Source organism: Glycine soja, chromosome 8 (genome assembly GCF_004193775.1).
Source record: "Glycine soja cultivar W05 chromosome 8, ASM419377v2, whole genome shotgun sequence".
NCBI lineage: Eukaryota > Viridiplantae > Streptophyta > Magnoliopsida > Fabales > Fabaceae > Glycine > Glycine soja.
Window position 1 is genome coordinate 39195030 of NC_041009.1, and position 22577 is coordinate 39217606.

The 22577-nt window shown below is 29.6% G+C and overlaps 1 protein-coding gene across 1 annotated transcript; it reads left to right on the plus strand.

The window, feature by feature from the left end:
* Positions 1 to 640: 640 nt before the first annotated feature.
* Positions 641 to 10938, plus strand: LOC114423109 (protein DETOXIFICATION 29-like). Its single transcript, XM_028389733.1, has 7 exons — positions 641 to 998; positions 2006 to 2547; positions 4608 to 4694; positions 8021 to 8077; positions 8740 to 9097; positions 10338 to 10424; positions 10685 to 10938. The coding sequence occupies exons 1-7, from the start codon at positions 687 to 689 to the stop codon at positions 10736 to 10738; spliced, it is 1497 nt and encodes a 498-aa protein (XP_028245534.1). The 5' UTR covers positions 641 to 686; the 3' UTR covers positions 10739 to 10938.
* Positions 10939 to 22577: the final 11639 nt, after the last annotated feature.

The following is a 22577-nucleotide window of genomic DNA, read 5'->3' on the forward strand; positions in this document are numbered from 1 at the left end:
TGTATAATTAAAATTTTAGAATCATTAATTAAATGGTTAATAATTGAAATTATACTAAAATACATAAATATATATAAAAAATTTAAAAAATATTAAAATATTGATAATTATTTTTCATTAATTATAGAATCTATATTCTTTATTCAATTTAGGGAAATATTTATCATAAAAAAATTTAGGTAAATATTTTTTATTTACTTTAACCTTAGAAAAATTAATTTTAATTGATTGAAATATATAAAAATTAAATTTAGGTAAATAGCTCTCATTTTTATAATTAATTAAAAAATATTAATTATTAAGATTTTAATATTTTATAATTTTATTACATATATTAATGTTTTTTGGTATAATTTTTAGTTATTAGTAACTTTAAGTAATTAATAATTATAAAATATTAATTTTATACCAAAATGATTTAAAAGATAATTAATGATATGAAAGAGAAATTAGAAATGACATATCAAATGCGATAATCTACTTCTTTCCGTGTCATTACTCGTAATAACTTCTTTTTTTTTTTTAGTTTTATCTCCTTTTCCGCACCAATGACGGAGGGTGACACTATTACCAATTCGGTAACAGTAAAACACTAAAAGCTGCTCTGAAGGCCCGAACTTTTTCTTTATAAAGAGTTCTAGAATTCTGAATTTCTATGTAGCTCCATTCATATCACGAAATTCACGATGGAGGACCATGACGACCAAACTCACCCACTTCTCACGCGGCGACACCACACACCAGACTCCTCCGCCGTCGTCTTCACGGCGACATCCGATGATATCGCTCCGATAGGCGGCGCCGGCGACTTCGCCAGAGAGTTCTTCGCCGAGTCGAAGAAGCTCTGGTACCTCGCCGGCCCTGCCATCTTCACCTCCGTCTGCCAGTACTCCCTCGGCGGCGTCACCCAAGTCTTCTCCGGCCACGTCAACACCCTCGCCCTCGCCGCCGTCTCTGTCGAAAACTCCGTCATCGCCGGCTTCTGCCTAGGCATCACGGTACGTAATGACACCGAGTTATTATTTACATATACTCATTTGGTCTCTTCACACGTACAATTTCTGCGTTTTAATTCGCCACATGCACTTCTGTAATTCATTGTAGTCTTTAATTTTAAAAGACAGATATTAAAACAGAATAAAAACTACTATATACATAAAAACTAAAACGAATAATTTTTTAGTTTAAAATGGTATAAGTATAGAGATCAAATTAATATAACCAACAAATGTTAAACTAGTTGATAAAAAACTGATTCATATAAAAAAAAAAAGAATGAGTTTAATCTTTGTCATTGATGTAAAAATTTTATTAGTTGATAATCTCTGTAATTACTCTTTTTTTTTTTAATCTTAAGGTTTGCTTGATGAACTATCAGACTTTAACTCATTTAAATTTTCTTTAATAAAAAAAGAGGTCAAATGAATATTGAATGTATTCTACAACATAAAATGTTTTTCTACTCATCATCAAGAATGATTCAAAATTCTGTACTTTACATATTTATACAATTGATTCTTGAGTTTTCAAAATAGTGTAAAGTGTTCCTAATCATTGATATTTGACTCACAGTGTCAACAATCGCAGCAAAATTAACCACAATTGTGATCATAACGGTCTGTAATTTAGAACCACAATAATAAACCTAAAGACTACTTGAATATAATTAAGGCTAAAAGTGTAGTTTTCTTGAGAATTTTTTTACTGAAACAGTAAAAAATTTCTCAAAAACATCTTGTATCCAAACAGGCCTAACACGTACAATTAAACTACTTACTCACTTTTGGATTATTGCAACAAAATTAATCGATCACAACGGTGATCATAAGTGTAATCTAGAACCATGATAATAAACTTTTGGATACAAGATTAAAAATATTTTTGAGAGCTATTCTATTAGAAAAAGTTCTATATTGTCTGTAAAAAAATTCTCAAAAACACCTTATATTCAAAGAGGCCTAACATGTGATTAAACTACTTACCCACTTGTGAACTTACCGCGCAGTTTGGAATGGGAAGCGCGTTGGAAACGCTATGTGGACAAGCTTACGGAGCAGGGCAAGTGCACATGCTGGGAGTGTACATGCAGCGCTCGTGGGTGATTCTGAACGCCACCGCGATCCTGCTGTCGCTCCTCTACATCTTCGCGGGGCATATGCTTAGAGCTATAGGGCAGACGGAGGCGATTTCGGCGGCGGCGGGGGAGTTCGCGTTGTGGATGATCCCGCAGCTGTTCGCGTACGCGGTGAACTACCCGGCGCAGAAGTTCCTGCAGGCGCAAAGCAGGATCATGGTGATGGCGTGGATCGCGGCGGCGGCGCTGGTGCTGCACACTTTGTTCAGCTGGTTGCTCATTCTGGAGTTCGGGTGGGGTCTCGTCGGCGCCGCCGTGGTGCTGAACGCGTCGTGGTGGTTCATCGACATTGCACAGCTCGTTTATATAGTGAGTGGGGCCTGTGGGGAGGCTTGGTCCGGATTTACCTTCAAAGCCTTTCACAATCTCTGGGGCTTCGTTCGTCTCTCTCTTGCCTCTGCTGTCATGCTCTGGTTTGTCAACATTTCTTTTCCCTTTTCTTATTTTCTTTTTCTTTATCGGTAAAAATATGGAATACATAATACTCATATAGTCTGAGTTGAGATGCCTGGTTATTTAAATTATTTTAAATTCTCTTAAACTCCTTTAATATTAATTTTTCATTTATTATATGATAACTATTTCAACATAGAGTATTATAATAGTAATTTTTTTATTTACTCAGAGGATGTTTGTTTTAAAATATAGGTTTAATTATCTATTTAGTTTGTATAGTAGTTTTTAAACTAATTCATTTTAATTCATACAGTTAATAAATATATTTTTTATTCCTAAAATTTATATTTTAATTTTCAAAAAAAATTTATAATTAAATTTTTTTAATCAACGGCAGGGATCTTTCAAAAAATTAAAATATAAATTTTAAAAATTAAAAATTTACTTATTAATTATAAAGACTAAAAAAATAAGTTTAGAAATTATGAGGATTAAATGGATAATTAAACTTAAAATATAATATTGTTATACTGTACTTATACAATTCATATTTTCAAAAAATATTGTGCATAAGAATATTATTTTTACAAAGATATTTGTTTAGTTTACATTTAGTGGTTTTTCTTAAAAATATTTAATTAAAAATTAAGAAAAATAGAAAATAAATGTAAAATAATAAAGTGTAAAGTGGTAGTATTATTCTAAAAAGTAACTTCAATCATAAGTAATAAGAATGTGAGATATATATACTCACGTGTCATCATGGAAATAAAATAAGTTAAATATAAAGATTTTATATTTATAAGAATAAAAATTCTTTTGGATTTCTTCAAAACTTGAATTGAATATGAAAATGTAATATTTTCATGCTCGGTTTTTCAAGAGTCTTTTATAATACTTTCAAACAAATGTCTCCTTAAAAATTAATAATGAATCATTATTTTTTTTTTTAGTGTAATATATGCAATGTTTTTCATAATTTTTATTTTCTTGATTAATATCTTAAGAACAATTAATAAGTTATCTTTTATAAATATCTTAAGAATAAAATCTGCGTAAGTAATACTTTTTTATTTATGAGACTTAAATTAGAAGTAGTGTCTTTTTTTTAAATTTTTGGTAAAGAATTAGAAGTAGTGTTTGTTTCTTAGAAGATTAAATTTATAATATTTCTTGTATTAATTATTTTTAGATTAAATATTTTTAAAAGAAATATTGAATTGATAAACATTCAAAGAGAGAAAAAAAACATTAGTATTTAGTAACAGTGATATTTTTTATAAAAAAAATATAAATTTACAATAAATTTATTGTCTAAAAAATTAAATTAATTATTTTTTTAATCTTTAATGCAGTATTATATTTGATATGATTATTCCTTTTCAATTTGCGCGTGATATGCATTGCTCTAAATGAAATATATTTATCATGTACTATTTATTATCTTCCCCTAAAAAAATCTCTTTATTCCTTACTGCATCATTTATTATTTTCTCTCTCCACTCCTTTATTTGTTGTCCTTATGTTTAGATCTCTATTCCACCCATCTCCCTGACCCTTGTCTTCATGTTTTGCTGCCACTACTCATTTATTCGTTTTATATTCCTCCTTTATTATCTATATTGCACGTCAACAACAATATAATACGTAAGAAAATATCTGTTTCTATCGTCTTTCATTTTTTTTTCTTAAAAAAATATTTTTAATTGTATTAAATGATGTCGTGTGATCTATCATCTATATAACCAATCTCACTTAATAAGGTTTGATTATTGTTGCTGAGAAACTATTTTTGGACTTGGTTAATATTAATCATATCCTACTAATATTGCGTTTACTTGAGTTTAAACTTATTGCATGAGATGTGAATGTTTAGAAGAATTTATGAAAATAAATTATAATTTATATAAAAATAAGTTTAGTTTATTTTTTAATTATAAAAATAAGTTATACACAAACATATATTACTTATATGATAAATACCTCTTTATTAAGTGTTAGGTTAAAGATTTTTATTTTTAATAACTTAAAGATTGATTTAATAAAATATTTTTTTTGGTTGAAAAATCATGTGCAGCCTTGAAGTGTGGTATTTTATGGCCCTGGTCCTCTTCGCTGGATATTTAAAGAATGCAGAAGTTTCGGTCGATGCCTTATCTATCTGGTTAGTAATTGATTATATAAGTAAATATAGCACAGATCTTAGTAAATGATGGCTCACCAGTCCCTCTTAACGTTAATATTGGTCGGTTTGGTTGGATTATGGAATATGAAAAAGGAAAAAAAATTAAGAGAAAATTGAAAAATAAAATATAAATTGGATTTTTGTTTGTTGAAGTCAATTTATTTTTTCTACTTTTTCTCTAATTAAATAAAAAATATTATTATTCATTTTTTTCTACACCCAACTAAGCATATTATCATAACGTACTGCAATTCAAACCCCCAGTTTCATTACCAATTATTAGATATTATATTCTTCGATCGATTTCCTCATGTCTTTCTTCATTTGATCCTTTTTCATACCTCTATTTTTACATTTATTTTATAGAATTTCTTTATATACTTTTCTCCTACATTTTCACTTTTTTCTCTTTTTATTGCCATATATTAAAGATTTCAGAAAATCCTTTATTTTTCATTACTAACTAAAAATCATTCATTCTAGAAAGCTCGATTGAGCGCACAGAACAGCAGAAGCGCTTTAATGACTAGTTGGTGGTGCAGCAGTATCTTAGTTACATATCAATATTTATAAAATACAAATATTTCACTTCACCTAACACTTTAACAAAATTAAAAAATGAATACATTTTAGTTTTTTAATGAAATGAATACATTTAATATATATATAATTTTATTTCAAAGTTACAAGTCAAAATGATGTGAAAAAATAACATGTAAATAAAATTGTAGCCTCAAACCAGCCCAATACTTCTCGATCTCTCACGAAATGTTCAAGTATTCGGAGATTATTTTCCCCAGTTGAATAAATAGCCCTTCATTTTCAGACCCAAAAAAATAAAATTTTGAAAGCCACTCTAGTTATATATTATTCATATAATATATTTTTATGACATTTTTTTTATATATATAACATTATCTATCTTACTTTACATTCTCCCTATTCAGACTCTTTTCCTCTCTCTCTTTTTTATAAATTAAAGTACAAAATTAGAGGACAGCTATTATTTATTTTTCTTGTTAGTTTACACCTACACTTTGTATTCAAAGATTAATCTTCTTATCATGGCTCTAACTTAATTAATTAAATAAAATATGTAAGTATTATAAATCCTTAGTGTTATATTCAATTTTTACATATAAAAAAAAATTAATCTCCTTTTAAGAGCGGAAGCTATAGGGGTTGCATTCCCTAGTAGGTAAATTTTCTTTTGCTTTCTTTTGTTTGTTTTCGCGAACTCTACAAAAAACCTCGAACACTTTCGTAGCACACAGTTAAAAATGAAATGGATAACATCCTTTTGATTTACTGATGTGTCTTTTTCAAACAGACAAATTGGAAAACGCTATTACTTTATTTTCTTATTAAGATATGTTTTGATATAAACTTTATAATTAAGAATAACTTATATATGTATATATATTAATTATATTTAATAATATAAAGTTAATTTTATTAAAATTAATTGTATTTAAATTTATTTTTTCATTTTTTATTTTATCTGTAATTAAAAAAAAATCCACTCTCAATGTTTATCACTTGGTATATAGAACGTCCTTCCTGATCCATATTTTAACGTCAATTTGCTGTCATCCCCTACAAGGCAGCGCCCATAAATGTAGATTTCCAACCAAGGACACGTGTCTAGCACAACTCGTGTCTATATATTATTGGAATTGGAAAGTTGTTTTTTCATCGACATTCGACATCTACATATAACGGCGTGCACATTCATTGTGTGTCAATTTACATTTAATACACCATGTTTGACGTAAATGGGAGTATTTTCTCTTTTTTATTTAAATGATTTAAGATTTGAATTTTAATTAATTTTTATATATGAAATAAATTATACTTGAAGAAAAGTATTTATATTGTGTGACTTAATATTTCTGAAAAAAGATTTATCATTATTTCTAGTGAGAATAATTTTTTATATACATCATGATTAATAAAATAAAATACAAATTACATATAATACAAAAATTCTATTTGACTTTAATTCCCCTTTGTATTTGTAAATTTTGTATGACTAGTCCACTTTAGAGTTTAGACAATAGAGTAGTTGGTACTATGACTTCACTGATTTAGATCAGTGATTCGTACTCCCCGATTTTTGTGGATATAATTCTTTATACACAAGTAAGTTGAATTTTCGTCAAAAGCGAGTCACACGTACGTATTTATAGGTTTTGTATAATTTTATTTTGAATAAACTTCTATCTATATTTTTATTTTCTTTTGAAAACCGAAAACTTAAATCAACCACGGTGCTGACGTTCATATATCAATTATCAACTTATATTATAGCACTAGCTAAAACAAACTACAACAGGCTCATATATATAATCCAAATTATAATAAACGTCTCTACCCTGGGTGGATTAGAGTCAAAATAATAGAGACAAAGATAAAAGATAGATAGAAGAAATAATAGATGTCTCTTAAAAAAAAAATAGATGTAATAAATGATACAATGAAAAAACATGTGATAGACATTAAGAAAATGATGTAGAAATGAGAAGAGAAAATGAGTCTGTATTTACAATTTTTCATTTTTGTTAAAGTTAAAATAAAGTCCTTTGTTATATTAAAAAAATGTTAATAATACTCTCTCTCTCTCTCTCTCTCTCTCTCTCTCTCTCTCTCTCTCTCTCTCTCTCTCTCTCTCTCTCTCTCTCTCTCTCTCTCTCTCTCTATATATATATATATATATATATATATATATATATATATATATATATATATATATATATATATATATATATATATATATACTCTTTTTTATTAAGTGAAATTTATGTGGATCTTATGTAAATCTTATTTTCAAATTAGTGAAATTCCTACATCAATTTCAACTGATGTAAAAGAATGCTTTAGAAATAAAGTGTGCGAAAATAAATTGCTAATTAACACTCCCAATAACATGTGCATGCAATTCACTTCCAAGGGGTTTATTTCTCACTTTATCTTCCACTCATCTCTTATCCCCTTCCTACTCCTAAATTATAATGTTGTGGGCTTGCGACTATGATTTCAGGAAAGATAATTTTTTTCAAGTAAAAAACACCCATTATTGTGTAATGAGTGTATGGTGGGTCTAGCTCTTCCAAGTAGAATTTTATTTCACACACAATTTATGTTTAAAGTCTTACTTAAGAAATCAAACATGTATAATGTATCATATGAACAAACCATTATATATATATATATATATATATATATATGATGCAAGAATTCCTAATGTAAATTTGATAAAAAAAAAAATCTTGTGCCTCATCTTGTGGTTTATATTGAATATGCAGCATGAACATATTGGGATGGACCATCATGGTATCCTTTGGAATGAACGCAGCCGTAAGGTTTGTTCTTGCAACACGCACCCTTCATCTGTACATGCTTCTAGCTAGCATTGCATATACATAAGTAACTGGAATAATATATATAGTTTAAGAGTTCATCTACTATACACTGTTAATGTAAAAAACAATTATACTATTAATTAGAAATTATTATTATGACTTTTAAGATAATTATTATAAAAATTAATAAAAAAAATTGATAATGACAAAAATTAATAAACTTATTATATATAATAGTGTGTGATTAAATGACAATATAAAATAATTTTTCATTATTAATTCATAGTTTATTTTCTCAAATTATTTTCCCTAGTTGTTTATAACATGAGAAATAGGCTATATGCATTGTATTAAGATAATAGATTGTGCATCATTCTCGTCTAATCATTGTGATAAATTTATTAATTTTTATAATAATTATCTTAAAATTATATTTATAATTATTCATTATTATTCTCATGGTCTTCTTATAATTATTGTGTAAGAAAAAAATGATTCTAAAATAATTATCATTTTATTTGTATAAAACAACTTAAAACAATTATTATTTTAGGATGGATGGAGTAACTGAAAGTATGGATTATTATACAGTATTAATGTATGACCATTAAAACTTAAATGATTTACCTAAATCAACAAGTGACCAAAAATTACATATGCAGTGTGAGGGTGTCAAATGAATTAGGAGCATCTCACCCAAGAACAGCAAAGTTTTCACTTCTTGTTGCTATGATCACTTCGACTCTGATCGGTGTCATGCTCTCCATGGTGCTGATCATCTTCCGGAACCATTACCCTTTCTTTTTCTCAAATGATTCAGAAGTGAGAGCGATGGTGGTGGAGCTCACACCCATGTTGGCCCTTTGCATTGTCATCAACAACGTGCAACCCGTTCTCTCAGGGGTTGCTGTTGGCGCAGGGTGGCAGGCTTTGGTTGCTTATGTGAACATTGCTTGTTACTACCTATTTGGTATTCCTCTGGGCCTTGTTTTGGGATACAAGCTTGACATGGGTGTCATGGTGAGTCATTTTCTCTTTATTTTTCTTCCTTTCAGTAATAATATTATTTATCCACTTGGTTTGCTTTCGTATAATTCTTTTTACTGCAGTATTTTGTAAAATAAGTATAATTAAATCTAAAATGACAATTCTAACAATTAACCGATAAAGAAAATAATATATATATATATATATATATATATATATATATATATATATTTAATGTGTTTTTTATCCTTACTGATAAGTAAATATCTGTTGAAAAAAATCCATCTCTTAAATTCATTTAAGTAATTTGAGGAATTAATCTTTATGTTTTAGTTAAGAAATACTTGATTTCCTCAAACAAAATATATTTAATACGTTGAAAATATAAACTACATTCAAAATCTTATATGAAAAAGGAATTAAAGAGATTAATCAGATGTGCATTTTTTTTTTTTTTACTTTTCTTTCGTTAAAGGATATAGAATTATTCTTCTTCCATTATTTACCTTTTCTTTCTCTTTCTTTAGTAGTATTAGGAAAATATCATTTGGCATTGGGAATGAAAAATATTTTATGAACACTCACAATACTATTAAACTAGGGAAAGAGAAAAAAAATGTTTAATAGAGTATATGATTGACAAAATAGATAAAATAAGAGATGTCAAGTGAGATATATATCCAAAATAAATAGTGATTCAATGTATGATTAATAATAGGGAAAAGTCAAAAGAAATAGAAAGTAGTACAAAACTTAAAACACGCCCAAAAAGTGCATCTGTACATAACATTTGTAACTAACAAACCCTAGAAGACAAGTAACTTTGGCACGCGGCAGAATTCACATGATTGAGCATATATTAACCTTTTGAAACGAGGTAAAACACTTACCATTTTAGCGTATGAAAGTAGTCCATAAAGTGTTATCGTATTAGCCTATTAGTATAAGAAATTAAAGAAATTTAAAATAATTTTTCAGGATGTTAAATAATTTTCTAAATTAATTATTTATTATATTTGAGTCTTTAAATATATGTTGTTATTATCATTTAAGTTACAATTTTTTGAATATTGGACTAGAATGATTAGCAAATTACACTTTCAGATTTTTTTTTTCTTTTTCTTTCTTTAATGTTGGACTAATGTTGGAGTACTTTAAACTTTTAGGGAGCGGAACAGTGTTTTACCCTTTTAAAATGTTTGCATTAAAGTTAAATAAAGGAGAATTGGTCTGATGGAGTACTAGTAATATTTTTATGATTGATAATTTTCAGGGGATTTGGTCTGGAATGCTGTCAGGAACTATCTTACAAACTTGTGTTCTATTCTTCCTTGTCTATAGAACAGATTGGAATAAAGAGGTAATTGTTTTTTCTTCTTACTTTTGCAAATTGCAATGAATATCTTTTGGATTAGTAAGAATCGAAAAAGGTATCAACCAGTTTATAATACTCATACATGATATTTAACCAATTGAGTTAGATTATTTTGTAATTGAAATGTAGATGTGTTGCTTGCAAAAACCAAACCATATAGATGATATATATGATTAAGGTTGTATATATACTATTAGTCTAGTAAATATGTTGATTACAGGCTAATTATATGTGTAAAATGGCAGGCATCCCTTGCGGAAGATAGAATAAAGCAGTGGGGTGGGCATGAAGATTCATAAACGCACGCTATAGGGAAGAATAATGGTCAATAAACATGAAATTCTGTTTCTCTTTCTTAGGATCAGGTGAACGATCCTGCATTCATTGTTTTTCCTTAAAAAGTAAATGAGCAATATTATGTTTTCTGAATAATTCTTCTAGTGTTTTATAATATTAGTATTGGAAAAAAAAAGTGGATAAATTTAATATCTTAAGAATATAAGAGACATCTAGTTCTTTCTTCATTTAATAAAAAGGAGAAATTTTATAAAGATGAAAGAAAATTAAGAATTATTCTTATATAGAAAGATATGTTTATAAACCCAATTTAAAAACTACCAAGCATGGTGATTTAAAATTATGGATTTAGCTTGCCTATAAAGAGAAATTGCATTTTAAGAGATAAAGTACTATGTATTTTGTGAGTATTTTAAAAGTTTAATGGAAATGAATCCTCATAATGACTAAACAAATAATATTTTAAATAAGTTCATGACTAATAAAAGAAGATTATAAGAAAGAATGGTCTTATCTAAGCCATTTTGTGGGATCAGTTTTGTAAAGACAAAAGAAAATAGAAGAAAGTTTAATTCTGTTTTCAAGTTTCTTTTTTGAAATATTTTTAAACACTTTGAAAATTAGACAACTATATGCTTCACAAAGATATTGTGCAGCATTGTAGAACAAAATTAATGTATAGTTTGTCAGATGATCCGTTTTTATAGAAACTTTTTAAGTTAAGGGACCCATTTATTTATGTTTGGCTTATGTGGAAAAATAAAGAACAGAACTACTCAGGACAATCCCTTAACTAGGGCTTCCAGAGTGGGGGAAGGAACAACTAAAAAACACCCATTTATTTATACTTAAAAGAAGTTATTTTTTTTAAAAAAAAATTGTTTTAAGAGATTCTTATTTTAGCATAAATTAAGTTGTGTTTGGTTACAATTATAAAATAAAATACTTCTTTTTTAAAAAATAAAAATGCTTTTTAACTAATTTTAATATGATAATCTAGAAGTGTTCCTTTTGTTACAAAATTACAATAAAAAAACCTTAAAATATATTCAAAAGTAACCTGTTTGTGAAAAAGAAACATTCTATAAAATCTAAAATAAATCAAATAAATTGTCAACATTTATAATTAAACATTTTTTTATTGAAGTAATTATATATAATAGCAAACCAACAAGAGTGATACGGTGCAATCCAATGAAGCCGTCTATTTGGGATTCAATTGAATTCCTTTAAGAGGTATTGAGAAGGAATTTTAAAATATAATAATATCAATTCATACAAATATAAAAGAGAGAATTATACAAAAAAAAAACAAAAAAAAAGAGATTCATAGAACGACAAAGACAAATAAAGCTTTTACATATTTTTGTTAATTCATAAACATAATTTATAAAAACACATACACTCATGAATTGATCAATATATCTCTTGAAAACGAAAACCAATCAACAAGAACGTCACGTGGCGTGATGAAGTCATAGAAAAACTGTTTCAATCATTTTTACAAACACCTTAGAGGAATGTATAACTTCTTAGGTCCAATTGTTCTATTGAAGACATTGTTCCCATGTAAATCATGTCCATGCATATTTTCATTTCATTGTTGCACATAATGTGTAACTTTAACCAACCATTATATCCTTCAATAATTTTTATTTTAATAATATTTTTTTAAAATTTATGATTAGATCAAAGGTTTCTTTTACATAACTTTTATATACAAAATTTTATATTAATCTAAAATTATTTGTTATCTCATTTTTACATATTAAAATTGACATAATATAAACTCTTTAAAATATACTAAAATATGAATCATTTGATTATCTTTTTATAATTGTTCAATTTTGACAAAAATTGATACAAACAATCTTGACAGTACATAGATATAATTCAACGATCAGATCAATAAAAATTATATTTTATATCAAGTTATAAAATAGTATAATAGTTGGTTAAATTATACCATTATAATTAGTGTAACTTGAAAAAAGTTACATCAAATCCTAATCGTTAATATGAAATAATCTTAGAGTTTATAATTCGATAATATATATATATATATATATATAGTAACTTTAATAGTTTTTATGATAATCAATCAATTAACTTCAATAATTCAATTATATTTTTTTTACTTTATATTTTTTTTTACTTCAATAATCTTACTCATGGTGCGTGACTGTCGCTAGTCCAAGGGAATTTTGCATACGATGAGAATCAAATACAAATTCTCCCGCTAAATAAATTATTCTCACTCATGTGAACGCAGTCGAGTTTTAAGCTACCGCCCCAACCTTGTGGATTTCTTATACTCAATTAATTAATTTTTAAAACTTAAATTAATTTATTAAATCATTTGAATTAGTTTCTTATTTGATTTTTTATTACAATTATTAACAAATTAGTTATTTTTACAAATCAATTATATGTAATGCCTCGTTTTAATATGTATTATATATGTTATTATACATATTTTTTAACTTTCATTTTTTTGTTTATTTTGATTTATATTTTAATTATTTAGTTTAAAACATTTGATTAGTTTATTTTATATATTGTTGCTAACAAATACCCGGTTTTCTCTCTCAAACTTGATAGAAAGAGCTATTTGTAAAAAGAAAAAAAATAAGGTTTAAAATAAAATAAAATCCAAGGTGTTTATTTGTAAAACAGTAAAATTTAAAGATTAATTAGAACAAAATTAAAACTCATGATATTTATTTAAAAAACCAATAATACTTATGTGTGTGTGAGCAAAAATTATAAGAATAAATGCAGACAAAATATGGTTGATTTTAATTGGTTAATTTATTTTAATGTTGAAGTACAACACCAATTTATACTTGAAGATCATAAATGTAACGATCCAATTTTCACTTTATAGGAATTTATCTTTTATATTGGTTGAGGTATTTTAAGAGATTTAATTAATTCATTATTTTAATTAAAAAATAAAAATAATAATAATTTCTTTAAATAAAATTGTTTAGTTTGAAGGAATTAAAACCCAAGAAATTGCGGTTAAATTCATTTGATTTTTTTATTTTTTTGTCTTAACATTGATGCTTATTAACTTTAATTTATTAAGTAATATTCATCTTTAGATTTATTAGCTTTAGTTTTTTAAAATTTTTTCTAATTAATATTATGTGTGAATTGCATAAAAAAATATTGTGTAAATATTCATGAATTATGTTGTTTATGACGCTGATGGATCATATGATGTATTGTTTGGGCTTACAGAAAAGATATTAAAGATAGATTAGTTTGGGCTTGACTAACAAAAATAAAAGACAGTTGTTATTTTCACTCCCCTATTACTAAGATACTCTCATTTGTAATTTTTTTCCCAAAGTACCGCCAGTGTTTCAGAACTAATACACTCCCCTTTTATCAAATGGTGATTTTGCACATAAGGGTTTGCTCAAGCGAGAGGACTGCTAGAAACCATTATGCCTAAAACCTTCATAGACGAAGAATGGGAAAATGAATTGATCAATGTGTTTTATTTAAAATAATACATTCCCCCTTATTTTAATTAAAACCAAAATAAGGGTTTTAGTTTTAGGGTTCGGTCATAGACGAAGATGTATTCAACAAGGAATATTCGGTCATACATGATATCTTATATTATACTTGGTCTTGGTTGAAAAGTTTTGCAGCCAATTTCAAATACTCATATAGCCAGTGGATGGTATGCCCATTGCCCAAGTGCGTGTCTAACTACTTCAATGTTCATGCGTGATGGATCTAATGATTTGAGGATGTCTGTGATGCAATATAATATGTTTTGAGCAAGTGAAATCTAACTTATCTTTTGGGGTATATATACACACACACACACTGTCGAGACATGTGTGGTCTAAGGAATATTGTATACCCATAGGCACAAAATAACTCCATGCTATCACTGATACTACCACTCTACCAAAACTAAGAGATAAACATAAAAATAGATATTTCCTTACACGATATTAAAAAGATATTTACAGAGAATATCAATCATACAAGTAACAGAATCTAGTATTTTAAATATAAAATAAAACTGAACATTAAAAGGATAATATCAAAACTATCTACTCTTAAAAACACCCTATTTATGCCTAAAAAGACCCATCCTATCATATACTTGTATATAACATGAGTAGGGAATGTTCCAAGCTTAGTCACCGTGTGAGTATTAGATAGCACATTTGTTAAAGTTTATTGTTTTTAGCTTACGGATGGGATGAATTAGGATAGTTAGAGGATATATTGCATGGGTTGGGTACCCCTTGTATCCATATCATGAGATTAATGAATTCCTTCTTTTGCTAGTCAAAAACCATTTGGTAAAAGGAGAGTGTATTAGTTTCTGGAACACAGGGTATTTTGGTAAAACAAAATAAAGGGGAGTGTATTAGTAATATTAAGGAGTGAAAATAGAAACTACCAAATAAAATCTATAAAGAAGGGGGGCTGAATGTACCAAGAAGGGAGTTGTGAGTAGTAATAGTGGGCTGCCACACTAGTTGGGCCACTGTCAACAAAAGTAACTAGTAATAGTTTGAGCATTTTGGAGAATTTTGACCCATTAAGCCAAAAATGCATAACGAGCTGCCTGAAACTATTTAACGCACCTCATTTTTTTCTTGGTGCACCTCATAATTATCTAATATCCCCTTTTTACCATTCTTCTTCCTCTCTCCCGCCACCTTCTCCGAGAACCTTCACCATGCGTGAGTGCCACCATCAATCGCGGGCTGCAGTAACCTCTATACCACTAGATCTGTGCACACTATCGCTTCCATGTCCCGCCATCGCCCACGCAAGCCCCCTACACCCCATGCTCGACTCCACCTCTGTGATATAATTATAGATTGTTCAATTTGTAATGCAAATACATTATGGATTGGTCAATCAGTAATACTCATAAGAAAATGCCACAAATTCATCAATCTATAAAGGTGGAGAAACATGTTCGAAACATTTCAATGGGCTAAGAAGTTCCCAAATGAATGTTCAATGGATGTCGTGTCGGATAAGCTCAAAGTCGAGGTTACCAAAATGGGACATCAAGTTTTCTTTCCTTCCCGTCTCCTTGAGCAATCAAGCGATCCACCAAGTGAGACCCGATGAACCCAGCCCCACCTATGACAATGATCTAGAGGGAGGAGGGGGCGTGTGGCACAAATGATCGGCATGTCCACCTTGTTGTAGTGGTTCTTAGGCAACAATTTCTTGATGGCGAGTGTGGTTGGGTGCTGCTGTTGGCACTCGATCATCGCACTGAGGGTTTTTGGACAATTGCGGTGTTGGGTGTGGTGGTTTTGGTTCTGGTCTTCATGATAGTGGTGAAGGGCATTTACGTCCGTTATGGTAAAAAATAGTTTAATTATGGGGTGCACCAAGTCAAAACTGAAGTGCGTAATTGTCCCAACGGCCGATTCATATTGGTTCAATGTAATGGTCGATCCAATGTCCCGTTTATCCTCTCAGCTGATTTTCAAAACTATGCTTTTGATACTAAAATAGTTTTAATTTAGTCTTTATATTTTAATATAATTATGTTCCAAATTCAACATTTTATAATCACTATATACAGCTGGAAAGGAGTAACAACTAATTTCCACTAAATTATATTTTTTTTTTCTTATAATAAATAATTTTAAAACAAAGAATGAGAATACGTCTAAAAATAAAAATTTTAATTTTTTGTTTTTATCCTTGTAGCCGAAATAGCCTACTTGGCAAGCTGTCCATGTCCCATAGTCCAGACCTCTAACCCCGTCCAATAGGAATGCTTATCAATCAAAAACTGTCAACTTGCTCCCCACCTTTTCCCTAACGGCCCACCTTGTTGCTATCATAAAAAGCAAAGAAAATCATTATGGATGCAGCTTTTTTTTTGAATAATAATACGGAACAAAATATTGTTTTTATAAAATTTAATTAAAATATACCTATAATATAATTTTTTTTCGTTGTTATCAAATTATAAATTATTATGTAGGATAAATTATTAATTTTTAATAAGTATTTTAAAAATCACGTTTAAAGTACTTCTTAACTACATGGAAGTATAAAAAATGGTTTCATCTATAATATATAAAATAATATCTCTATAAAATAGAATTTAATGATGAAGCACTCATAGTATAAAATAATTTTACAATAATTCAGAAAAAATATATTATATCATCATCCAATTGCATACTGTTGTTGATATGATTTTTAAGATAATTTTTTAAAAATCAAAAAACTTATTATAATCGATAAATTTGATTAGATGAGAACGAGTGCATGATTTTTTTCTATAAAAAAATATCATATATTAGGTTATATATCATCTTTTTATTGTATAAATAATAAAATTAAATAATTGTTGTTGAAACTTGAAACTATACATAACGAAGAAAGACGATAATTGTATTCGAGTAGTATCCATTTCACATCATAAACTAGTATTTTAGATTGTGTCTGGCATAGAATGAATATTTATTTATATAATTAAAATTTATTATTTGTAATAAAGAAATATTTTCAAATATAGAAATTATATTGTTATAACTAAAAATTGTTATAAATATGTATTTTTAACATATAAATTATATGTTAGATTTATGATAAATAATTTATATTGTGATATATTTTTAAAAAAAAATATTGATAATTTTTAAAAAAATCAAGTTAAAACATGTCTAAATTGAAAGAAATAAAATGTTAAGCTAAATCATTCAATTGGTATATATATATATATATATATATAAAAGATGATATATCATATACATGTTAATGTGTTTATATTTTGAAGATAAAATATATATTTGAAATTGACTTTTGATGTTCAATTATAAATTGTTAAATCATTCCGTTGATAAAAATAAAATAAGAAGAGAGTATTCAAATGAAAATGAATGAGATGGAAAGTTTGACTCGGTTAAAAAAAAATTTGAATATTAAGATGGTGAGAAGAAATGTTTCAATGTCTAGAATATAGTTTTATGTGATTAAGTTAAAGTAAAACTAGTAAGCGAGATCGCTTGAAGACACATTTGAGACATGAGATTGTTAACTATACAAAAATGCTTCAAAATGCTAATATATACATGGAAAAACTATGTGGCTTTCTTATGACAATTGAATTGTCGAAAGACAAATGAATTAACAACTTAAGGGTGTAAATACAAGAGAGATTTTCACGAACTATTAATGTCTAGTTTGTAATGTTTGAGTTTGACTTGTTTAATAATTAAGCCTAATCTCAAGCTTAAGTTTATTCATTTAATTAAATAAACAAACTTGATCGAGCATTTAACGAGTTAAGCTCAAGTATTTCTCAAATAGCTTGGCTCATATACAAAATGTTAAATAAACCATGATAGACATATGTACATGTGTCAAAATATTTTAATTCAACACTATTAGGTTAGAAATTCTATAAACATCTAATGCTATTTGTTTCAAAGAAATTATTGCCATTTTTGTTGATGAAACAATTACTATAAATCTCTATAACTAAAAAGTTTTCTTAGTGTAGCTGTGGACGTAACTATATACATTGTGTGCTGAATCATGTTAAAACTGTGTGTCTTCTCTCTTTTCTCCTTATTCCTTTCTTGTCTTCTTATTCACGGGATTTCCTTAGTTTAGAGGAATTAGTGGGAGTTTTCTCAGTTTAAAGGAAGCAGTGGGAGCAATGGCATTAGAAGAGGGGAAGGTGAAGATCGAGAAGTTCAATGGCAGAGATTTCGACTTTTGGAAGATGCAGATAGAGAATTATATATATCAGAAGAAGTTGTATCAACCCTTATCAGGGGATAAGCCAGATGACATGAAGCAAGAAGAATGGAACTTGCTAGATCGACAGGCTCTTGGCGTGATCAGATTGACATTAGCCAAGAATGTCACGTTCAACATCGTAAACAAGAAGACTACTGCAGGCTTAATGAAGGTGTTATCATATATGTACGAGAAGCCGTCGGCAAGCAACAAAGTATACTTGATGCATCGGTTGTTCAACCTCAAGATGGGAGAAGGTATCTCTGTAACTGATTATATTAATGAATTTAATACTATTCTTACCTAGTTGGAGTCAGTGCAGATTAAATTTAAGGATGAGATGAAGGCATTGATTCTATTGTCGTCACTACCGGATAGTTGGGCTACAATTGTTACTGCAGTTAGTAGTTCTACAAGGGAGAACACATTAAAGCTTAGTGACATCCGTGACTTGATCTTAAAAGAAGATGTTCGCAAGAGAGATTCAAGAGAATCTTCTAGTCATGTTTCCAATTCAACATTGAATTCTGAAGGCAGGGGAAGGACTACCCAGAAGGGTCAGAATGGTCGAGGCAGATCAAAGTCAAAAGGAAAAGGTCAGACATAATTTTGAAGTGACATTATCTGCTAGAATTGTGACAAGAGAGATCACTTTACCAATCAGTGCAAGGCACCAAAGAAGAACAAGACTCACAAAAACAAGAAGTGCGATTATGATGAATCCGCAAATGAAGCAACTGATGAATTTGATGATGCATTAATTTGCAGCTTGGATAGTCCTGTTGATTCATGGATTATGGACTCATGTGCGTCATTCCACACCACTCCCTCTAAAGATTTATTGTCTAACTATATTTCTGGAAGATTTGGGAAAGTTTACCTTGCACATGGAAAATCTCTGGACATTGTCGGAAGAGGTGATATTGACATCAAGACCTCTAGTGGATCCCTATGGACATTGCACAATGTCAGACATATTCCTGCCTTAAAGAGAAATTTAATGTCTATAGGGCAGTTGGATGATGAGGGGCATTACACCACTTTTGGAGATGGAGCTTGGAAGGTAACAAAAGGCAATCTCGTTGTGACTCATGGAAAGAAGCGAGGATCTCTTTACATGATTGTAGATAAGGATATGGTAGCAGTTACTGAGGCAGTCAACAATTCAACCCTATGGCATCAAAGACTTGGGCACATGAGTGAAAAAGGAATAAAGCTTATGGTGGCAAAGGGTAAGCTATCAAGCCTGAAGCATGTTGATGTTGGTGTTTGTGAACATTGTATCTTTGGAAAGCAGAAAAAGGTTAGCTTCTCAAGGGCAGGGAAGACTCTTAAAGTTGAAAAGCTAGAATTGGTGCACACAGATGTTTGGGGGACAACCCTAGTGAAATATGTTGGAAACTCACGCTACTATGTCACCATTATCGACGATTCTACCAGAAAGGTATGGGTTTATTTTCTTAAAAATAAACCTGATGTGTTTTCTGTGTTTAAAAGGTGGAAAATGGAAGTTGCAAATCAGACAGGTCTAAAGGTTAAAAGTCTGAAATCTGACAATGGCGGAGAGTATGATAGTCAAGAGTTTAAGGACTTCTGTTCAGAGCATGGGATCAGAATGATTAAGACAATATCAGAAACACCTGAGCAAAACAGTGTTGCAGAAATGATGAATAGAACCTTGAATGAGAGAGTGAGGTGTATGCGGATCCAATCTGGCTTGCCTAAAGCATTCTGGGCAGAAGCAATAAACACAACAGCATATCTCATCAATAGATAACCATCAATTCCTTTGAATTATCAGCTGCCCGAAGAAGTATGGTTTGAAAAGGAGGCAAAACTTTCACATTTAAGAATTTTTTGTTGTGTTTCATATATACTGATAGACTCTAATAGTAGAGATAAATTGGATCCGAAGGCGAGGAAGTGCTATTTTATTGGTTATGGATCTGACATGTATGGCTACAGGTTTTGGGGTGACCAAAACAAGAAAGTTATCAGAATTAGGAATGTCACTTTTAATGCGAACTTATTTTATAAGGACAAACTTTCTGTAGAATCTACATGTGCAGGTAAACTATCAGAAATTTTTGAGAAAGCAACACTTGAAGAAATTTTAGAAAGTGATGTAACCAATAGAAACCAGAGTACAGGCGTAGAGGTTGAGTTAGAACCAGAACCATTAACTCCTCCAAGAAAATTTAGCAGAATCTCAGTACCACCAGATAGGTATTCCCTTTCATTGCATTATTTGTTGTTAACTGATGTTGGTGAGCCAGAATGTTTTAGTGAGGCTACGTAGGGGAATGACACTATTGAGTGGGAGCTAGCAATGAAAGATGAGATGAAATCCCTTTAGAAGAATAAGACGTGGTCTTTAATTAAATTGCTAGAAGGAAAGAAAACTTTACAGAATAAGTGGGTCTATAGGCTAAAGGAAGAATCTGACGGTAGAAGAAGATACAAGGTGAGACTTGTGGTGAAAGGGTTTCAGCAGAAACAAGGAATTGATTTCACAGAGATCTTCTCTCCAGTTGTAAAGATGACTACCGTTAGAGTTATTCTGAGTATTGTAGCTGCAGAGAATATTCACTTGGAGCAGTTAGATGTTAAAACTGCATTCTTGCATGGGGATTTAGAGGAAGATATCTATATGACCCAACCAGAAGGTTTTGAAGTGTCAGGCAAGGAGAATCTTGTGTGCAAGCTTCATAAAAGTTTATATGGCTTGAAACATGCATCAAGGCAGTGGTACAAGAAGTTTAATAAGTTTATGAGCAACTCAGGATTCAATATATGTGACATGGACCATTGCTGCTAGGTTAAGAAATATACTAATAGCTATGTTATCCTTGCCATGTATATTGATGACATGTTGATTGCAGGATCTAGTATGGCAGAAATTAACAAGCTGAAGCAGCAGTTGGCAAAAAACTTTGAAATGAAGGATCTTGGTTTAGCTAAACAAATCCTTGGTATAAGAATTCTTAGAAACAGACCAGAAGGAATTTTGAAGATGTCTCAGGAGAAATATATACACAAGTTGCTTGACAGGTTTTACCTTGAAGATTCTAAGACAAGGAATACCCCTTTGGGATCTCATTTGAAGTTTTCAAAGAAGCAATCTTTGCGAACAGATGAAGAAAAATGTTACATGTGAAGAGTACCATATGCATCAGCAGTCGGGAGTTTGATGTATGCTATGGTGTGTACCAGACCTGACATAGCGCATGCAGTGGGAGTTGTCAGTAGGTTCTTATCAAATCCAGCAAAGGAGAATTGGGAAGGCGTAAAGTGGATACTCAGATATCTGAAGGGTACTTCAAGGATGTGTTTGTGCTTTAGAAAAAGCAATCTTACTTTACAGAAATTTTTAGATTCAGATTTGGGAGGATATTTTGATACCAAGAAAAGCACCACATGCTACATTTTTACTTTGAGAGGTATTGTTGTGAGTTGGAAGTCTAAACTTCAACATAGAGTTGCTTTCTCAACCACGGAAGTCGAGTACATAGTTATCTCAGAAGCAGCTAAGGAGATGATTTGGCTAAAGAATTTTCTCAATGAATTAGGTAAAGAACAAGATAATGCTTCAATATTTAGTGATATTCAAAGTGCTATAAGTCTTGCTAAGAATCCAGTTTTCCATTCTAGATGCAAGCATGTTCAATTAAGATACCATTTTATCAGGGAGTTGATAAATGATGGAGACTTATCTTTGCTGAAGATCTTAGGATCAGAGAATCCAGTAGATATGTTGACTAAAGTTGTTACAACTGACAAGTCGAGGCTTTGCATTGCCTCAGTTAGCTTTGCATTGCCTCAGTCGATGAACTCATTGCTTACAAGGAGCTGCTAGAGTTTGGAACTTATACCCCAAGTGGGAGGTTTGTTAGAGTTTTGTGGTCTTAGTTCTTTTGTCCCACATCACTTGATTTGTAAAACTTGTGTCTCATTAGTGCTATATATAGAAACACCTTGTAAGCTTTAAATGTGTGCAAAACTATGCAAGTAATAAAAAGTTCTCTTAGTGTAGCCGTGGACGTAGGTACATACATTGTGTGCTGAACCACGTTAAAA